The 7,969-nt window shown below is 40.0% G+C and overlaps 1 protein-coding gene across 5 annotated transcripts; it reads right to left on the bottom strand.

Annotated features, from left to right (window-relative positions):
• Positions 1 to 347: 347 nt before the first annotated feature.
• Positions 348 to 4,783, bottom strand: LOC112279319 (uncharacterized). 5 transcript variants are annotated; one of them, XM_073532413.2, is made up of 3 exons: positions 3,716 to 4,169; positions 2,684 to 3,010; positions 348 to 2,199 (listed from the first exon to the last, which is right to left on the bottom strand). In XM_073532413.2, the coding sequence occupies exons 2-3, from the start codon at positions 2,747 to 2,749 to the stop codon at positions 649 to 651; spliced, it is 1,617 nt and encodes a 538-aa protein (XP_073388514.2). In that variant the 5' UTR covers positions 2,750 to 3,010; positions 3,716 to 4,169; the 3' UTR covers positions 348 to 648. The 5 variants fall into 5 exon arrangements, 4 of the variants coding, with proteins under 4 accessions (XP_073388514.2, XP_090104705.1, XP_024369416.2 ...); XM_090248579.1 differs by lacking the exon at positions 3,716 to 4,169 and having other exon boundaries at positions 2,684 to 3,524; XM_024513648.3 differs by lacking the exon at positions 2,684 to 3,010 and having other exon boundaries at positions 438 to 2,199; positions 3,716 to 4,149.
• Positions 4,784 to 7,969: the final 3,186 nt, after the last annotated feature.

Genomic DNA, 7,969 nt, shown 5'->3' with positions numbered 1-7,969 from the left:
CCCCATCCTTCCTCGCTCATTCTCATCTCACCTGCCACCCCCCCCCCCTCCCTCCCTCCCACTGCGCACATCACGTCACGCCTTACCCGTTCACAAACCCCCGTCCCCACACCCACCGCCCACCACCATCTGCAACATTTCAACCAAGCATAACATCCCACTGCCTTCACACCATTCCATTCCAAGCCATTCCTACCTACCATCGCCTCTTCCGTTCCCGCTCGCCGACTCCCTCCACCCACTGCACTCCGCCACGCCCACACCAAACACAAAAGCTACCACATCGCCATCGTTTCGGTCCCATACAACTCCACCACTACACATGCCACCCCCACATTCCACCCGTGTTATGCCACCAAATCATGGGCTCTTGGTCCCGTCCTACTCAATCTCATCACATTGTGCACCACATCATCCAACCCTTCACGCTCACATCGTTCGTTCAACCCACTGTCGGGACATTCACGCCTGCCGATTACTGAAAATACAAAATGTCTTCTCCTCTATCGCACCCTCGCTACAATATGCCTGCCACCCTACACCTTGCCACCCTCTATTCCTATTCCGCCTCCGCTGCCTTATCTACGCCTCTCCACGTCCCCGCACCGACCCTCCCGCGCCCCCACGCCTCCGGGTCCTCTTCTCGTCCTACGTCCGTTGCGGACCAGGCCTTCCAAGAAAAATCACACCCCTCCCCCTTCCTTCCTTCCTTCGTTCCGCTCCCTCCCTCACGCCTTCTCGCCCACCGTCCCCGCTTCCACGTCCTTGCTCCCCTCCTCGCGCGCCTCCGCCGCCGGTCTGTCCACCGCTTTCGGCGAGCTCTCCGGTGTCCGGGGCTCCGCGCTCCTCGCCGCCCCCTTGTGACTCTCCACCGTCGACATGAACTCCCGTGCGATCTGCGGATCCCTGAACTTCAACGCGTACGTCGTCAACATCGCCTTCGCGCTCCCGTCCCCCGTCGAGTTCGCGCACACGAATGTCACCCCCCTGTTGTCCATCTTCGTGATCTTCATGTCGGGAAATATGTTCGCGTTCAGCAGCAGCCTCAGGTTCCCCTTCGACCGCATCACCAGCCGGGGCCTCCTCTGTACGTCCTCCGGCACGCTCACCTTGATCTCCCCTGCCCCGCTCCTTCCACCCGCCCTCGTGGAACTCGAACAGCGACGCGTCCGCCCCGAACACCGCCTTCTCCTTCTCCTCCCCCGTCTCCAGCGCCACCTCCTGCAGCGTCACCGCTCCCCCTCCTCCTGCGCCCGCACGCCCCGCACTCGCCGCACCACCTCCCCCGCCCAGCGACCCCAAAGACCCCACGCCCCCCGATCCACCCGCCAACGACCCGAACGAGCTCAACCCGCCCGCTGCCCCCGTGAACGACCCGAACAACCCGAACCCGCCCGTCGACCCCGCGAACCCTCCCAACGACCCAAACCCTCCCGACGCCCCCGTAAACCCTCCCAACCCTGCCCCGCTGCTCCCCACCGATGTGCTCTGCGACGAAAACCCCGTCCCGAAAGACGCAGAAAATGCGTTCTTCGCCGATGACAGCTGCTGAAACGTCTCCGAGCTCGACACCGCCGGAGCGCTCGTATCCCTCCCGCTCTCGCTCTCTCCTGCCTTCCCGTCCGTCGCCCCCTCTGCCCCCGTCTCCGCCTCCGCCGCCGCCGACACTCCGTTGCTCGCACCACCCTCCGTCGACACCTTCGTGCCTTCGACTCCGCTGCCGCTCTCGCCCTCCGCCCCCTTCAATGCTGCTTCCGCAGCAGCCGCGGAACCCCCTTCCGCCGACCCCTCCTCTGCGCCATCCTGCTTGCTCTCCTCCGCGCGCCCTCCCTCGGCGCCGGACGCTCCCACCTCCCCGTCTGCGCCGCTTCCAGTCGCTTCTGCGCTGCCCTCTGCACTGACTTGCGCAGCGGCCTGCGGAGGAGGTATCAGCCGGATCGAGGCGAACGGGTTCGCTCCCCCTGCAGGCGCGCCAATGTTTCCCGACCGCCGCACCTTCACAATTCGCCTGCTCGCCAGCACCGCCTCCGGCGCCTTCTTGAACGACCCTCCCTCTTCCACCGCCACCTCCTCCTCCGTCTCCGGGTCGTCGTCCTTCGTGATCTGCCGCGACGCCACCCTCTTCTTCGATGCTCCATTCCCGGGGCTGTCCTCCACCGACGCCATTCTCACCACCCCCTCCCTCGCCCCCGCTTCACCCTGCACACCACTCCACCAATCTCAACCACCGCATCCGCATCCGCATCCGACCAACACGATCACATCTTTCCACTCCTACAAAGTCATGCCTCTGCATCCGACCAACACGATCACATCTTTCCACTCCTACAAAGTCATGCCTCTGCATCCGACCAACACGATCACATCTTTCCACTCCTACAAAGTCATGCCTCTGCATCCGACCAACACGATCACATCTTTCCACTCCTACAAAGTCATGCCTCTGCATCCTCCACATACTACACCGCCACAACACCACAACCGTTCCTCAAAAATACCCATCGCTGCAGGACATTCACACACGCCGACACCACCATCTACCACCATTCCCAAAACCGCTTCAACCATCCAACTACTCTCTCTCTCTCTCTCTCTCTCTCTCTCTCTCTCTCTCTCTCTCGCTCTCTGCTTCTCTCCCGCACGTTGCCGATACGCGACATCCGACCCTACGCATTCTCCCCACCGTTTCAGCGATCCGGAAACAACTGTCCCGCATGAAACGATACGCGTATAGGAACCTGCAACTCATCCAACACGCTTGCGCTTGCCGGAATCTGGACCTCTACTTAACATCATCACTTGGCCGTCCTTCCAGTTTCCAACATACGAAGCGCTGCCCGCGTGAAAGCCAACCTCGGACATGAAAACCTAACACCCACCCGAACCGATTCTCACGCCAAGAATCACGATGCCTTCCATGCATGACAACCTCACAAAGCACCACGGGACGCGGAGGTGGCGCGACCAAACAGATTTGCCACAACTGGGGACGGAGAGATCACTGCCTTGCCTGCGGAGCACCAAATCACAATGCTTGGGTACGGAAAGCCAGTTCGTGGAGATGAAGTTTGCGGAAGAAGGGCTGAAAGTGGTTACCTCGGATCATGTAGGCCTTCGTACACTTATAAAAAATAATGATAGCAAGAAGCCGGTTCGGACGTCGTATACGAATTTCGAAAGTATAGATTGAGGATAACGTAATGGATTATAAAGCTTGGGGACATGGTGTAGTATGTTCGTGATGAGCAAATCTGAATAGAATTCATTCGGCTTAACATGAAGCTGGCTATGTATATTTCAGTTACGGACTGCTGAATCCTAGAGTTGCATTTATCTATGTTCAAGAAGTGGTTACCACTTTCAGTCTTGAACCCTAAACCACGCAACGATTTCCCTCGCTGTTCTGGGAAGGTCAGGAACCCTAAAATGCAAGATTATTGTTCGTAAAATCCGAATCAATAATCGTATATGATACGTTGTGGAGTTCGGCGTTGTGAGGAAATACCACCCTTACGCAAAGAGGGAAGCATACCCGCAGCACAACTGCAAATGCTTTTTCAAAAAAAATTACCACTCTCACAATTCCCCGTAGCAGAAATAGCAAAGAAGCTAATTCAGAAAAACCAAACCAACTCTGAGAATCCATGGATTGACCTTGAAATCCAACACACTATCAAAGGCGCATCGCAACGAGAAGAGAAAAAGCGGTCAGTACCTGCGGGCAACCCTGAAACGTGATGGAGGAAGCTCAAGGAAAGGCAGCAGCGTCTAATTGATGCAGCTCCGCTACGAGCCCACGCGATGTGCCCCCAACGGAACTTGTGCCTGCGGTGAGAGTGCAAGTGAGATTGCGCACTTCGCAGGCAACACAAATTTTAGGGCAACGAGGGGTGATTTGTCGCGGTGCTTATTGCGGAGTCGCGAGAGTCGCGGCCACCAAGCGCCCGTTTCATCCATAACCTCGCGCACACTTGGCTTGTGCTACGGCGTCCCATTCTGGATGGACGACGTATCATTTTATCATCTATTCTCATTTCGAATGTGGTGCTAATGCGACAAATTCTGGCCCTCAGAAATCAATAAGATAATGTATAGGGAATTGTTAAATTGACCCATGCATTTACTAAATCAACCCACCCAGATCGGTTGCAAATCCAACCATTTTTTCATTGGTTTTCAATCAATATGGATCTAGTAATGGAGAATTGTATGATGAAGAATTTTTTGATGATAGATAAGATAGGTGGGTCAGTTTAGTAAATGCTTCAGTTGATTTAACAATTTTCTATGTATCTTATATAAAATTGATAATATCAATGAATTTAATTGGATTAATTATTTAGTATACATATTTTTAAGTAACATCAACAATATATGTATGTGTATATATATATATATATATAGATCAAGGCAAAACAACATACATTTAGAAATGTACGAAACATAAATAGAGTTAATTATGCATTATTAACTTCAAACATACTTATTGTAAGTGAAGAGAACATAGGTTTGAATATCTAACCCATCAATTGGGTGTAATCACTATCAAATTACATAATGCATAAACCAATCTTGTTAAGAATGATCTCAAATATGTAGCCCAATACAACAACACTTTTAATTGCACAAAATGAAACCAACTTTCAGTAATAATATACCAATCTGATGTCAAAACTCTCTATTAATCAAAAATAAAAAGGAACATAGTTTTTAGAAATATTTGTTAGTCTTATATTTAAGTAGATGCAAACATATGGCTTGTATTGTATGGTCAAGCATGTTCTTAAACTTTATTTATATAAGTTTTAATCTTTTAATTTTAATAATAAAAAATATTATACTTTTTAAAAAATAGAAAAAAAAATAAAACGACTTGAATTTGTTAAGAAGAATTATTTAAAATCATAAATATCATATTGTAATTTTGTTTTAATCTTTTATCACTCTTATTTAATGCTTTACAATATTCACAATATTATTCATACTTCCAATATTTTGATATAAATCAAAAAAGTTCCTCTTTCTATAATAAAATAGATATTTTTCTTCACAAATTGCTTCTACTTGTAAACAAATAATTTTTATATTCCCACTTGCTCTTAATCTCCATTGCATAATTTTTCTATTTCTTTTAAATTTCTCTCCATGTTTACCATCTTGATCAATTACTTCAAATGTTTTTATTTTGATTTTTTCCAAGCATAAAATCAGCTATTAAATATTTACTCTTATTCTTATATTTTTAAATGTAAAAAGTAACTTAAATATATTTTATTTAATAATTAGTTTTTTATATGCATTATTTTTATATTGAAAAAGGAATCCTTTTAATTTTGTTAAGCAATATAATTAACACTTACAATATCTTCAATGCTAAATACTATTCAATCAAAATAAGATAAATCAATAAATTAGTGGAATTAAATGAATCATATATATATATACATATATATTTATATATATATTTTTAGTTTTTTATCACAATAATCACTGATTGGTTGAGATTGATAGCACCATTTCAAATCAGGTATATCACACTCCCAAAAATATGAACCACGTGATGGACAAAGTGCTCTTCAAAGAACATTAGTGCCTTCAAGTCTAGTTTGAACTGTAGCTTTATGCCAGATGGACAGAATTCTCTGTTAGGGGCTCCGTCGGTGATATCGAGTCCCGTTCATACAGCAGCCTCAAGCTAGATTAAAAAAACTCCCTTTGTGGAGTTTCCTTATTCACACTAGTCCCGCTTTTAACACTACATCCTCATGCTCGACACACTCCGTGTTTAAATTTGAGAAGTAATAAAATTTGACATCATGAATTATGTTAAAAAATCATAAAAAATTAAAATTTATAATTTATAAAATTTATAGAATTTTATTATTATTATTATTATTATTATTATTATTTCATGAAAAATAGGAAGAAAAATACATAAAAATGGATAAAAAACTAAATAAAATGCAAAAAGTAGAACCTAAAAATAATGGAATACATAATGTTTATAATTTATTAAGCTTGATAAATGGGCTTCTTCTAGGATAAGAATAAAATATAAATTAGAAAATGAAAACATAAATAAAATAATTTATACAATATTTTTGAAGATATTTTGTTACATTATTTATAAATTATTTTTAAAAAATCATATATGTATATATATATATATATATATATATATATATTATTTTCTTATATTAAGTTAGTAAATTTTTTTTATAATTTTTCTAATTGGCCGAATCTTTAAAGTTAAAAAAATAGACATTAATTCTATTTGAAAATAAAATAAAACCGTTTACTAAAAAATAATTTAATTAAAATAAAGAAATTTAAAATTTAGAATATTATAATTTTAGTTTACATATTTTAAAATTTAAAATTTTCTTCAATGTTTTTTTATAATTTTTTTGAATAAATAGAAAAATCTTCACCTTTCTTGAATAACTAATAAAAATTGTATTACAGTCATTTTATCAAAAAATATATATTATTGATATATAATAAAACATATTTATATTCTAATAAATAAAATATATACTATAAATCACAAATTTTTTATATATAATCATATAAAATTCAAAATTCAGAAAATTCAAAAAATATAATAATAATTTTTGTTATAGAATATATATATATATATATATATATATATGCAATGTTATGCTTACAAAGAGTCAAATCAAATTTAAAAAGTGATAAAGCTATCAATTATGTTAGAAAATAAACCTAATTATAGACTTTGTAACTTGGGCAACATATTATGTTTTGTAGTTTGGTTTATTTATTTGATCATATTTATTCTTTTATATATTATGTAAGAATAATTAATAGGTCATTAATTGATTTGATATAAATTCTTATTTTTTTATTATATAGTTTTTAAATCTAATTATATTAACAAAGATGTAAACAAATAAATTAGAAGTAAGTTGGAAGTAATATATGAATAAATATAAGTCAATTTAATTGAAATTATTATGTTTTTAATTTTCGTAAGGGTTATAAATTTATATGAATTAGAACATGTGAATAGTGATTATTTTATTAGGAAATGTTTTAAACACAATGATAAAGTTAATTTGGCTAAAAATATTATTTCTAGAGCTTATCATATAGTGATCAATCTTAATCTTAGATTTTAGTCCATGGATCAATTAGAGTCTTGGGTCTTAGTTTGGACTCATTGGAATTCAAATGTGGAGATGTGGCTACCAATATTAGGTCTTAAGAAAAAGAAAAAGAGGTCTCTTGGACTCATTTGTTTGAAATCTCTATTTTTTGTCAATAAAAGAAGTTATGCCAAATTTTTCTTAGATTTTGTAAGTAGATTTGGTCTTATTTAATTTTGTCTATTAGTTTTTATTTATTTATATATTTACTTTGTCAAAATTTAAATGCAAGTAGGATTTTTTGTTTATTTTTATAGGAAAAAAAACTTAGCATGTAGCATTTGAACAAAGAAACAACCTCTAATTTAGTAAAAGATGGTACATTGCTTTTATTGTTTGATGTCTCTATTTTAGAAGGCCTTTCTTCATTTCTCACAAGTAAGTAAATAATAAGATTTTTTTTAAAGAATTAATAAAGTAATTTTATAAAAACTAATAATTGATCATACCTAAGGTAAGATGTAATATAAGAATTGAAACTAGCAGTAGAGGGTGTATTGTCTCTAAATTCAAATAATTAAGTATAAGCACAACCTTGAGGTTTTAAGACTTTTTTCTAACCAAATAATTTAATTTTAATTTTGATGTTAAAATATGATGTGATACATTCATTTTTGCAAGTCATTATTCTTATTGATAACTATGTTTATTAGTAAATTTACTTTGAAAAATGGAATTAGATTGAATTAAGTAGAAGTATGTTGAATTATTAATATCTTCTTGAAAAACTTCTAAGAAAATTTCTAAATTTTATTTGATTTTATAAATGATTAATATATTTACAACTTGGATATATATTA

Source organism: Physcomitrium patens, chromosome 3 (assembly GCF_059467195.1).
Source record: "Physcomitrium patens ecotype Gransden chromosome 3, ASM5946719v1, whole genome shotgun sequence".
NCBI lineage: Eukaryota > Viridiplantae > Streptophyta > Bryopsida > Funariales > Funariaceae > Physcomitrium > Physcomitrium patens.
Note: the sequence above shows the minus strand (reverse complement) of the source record. Positions and strands in the feature narration are given on the sequence as shown.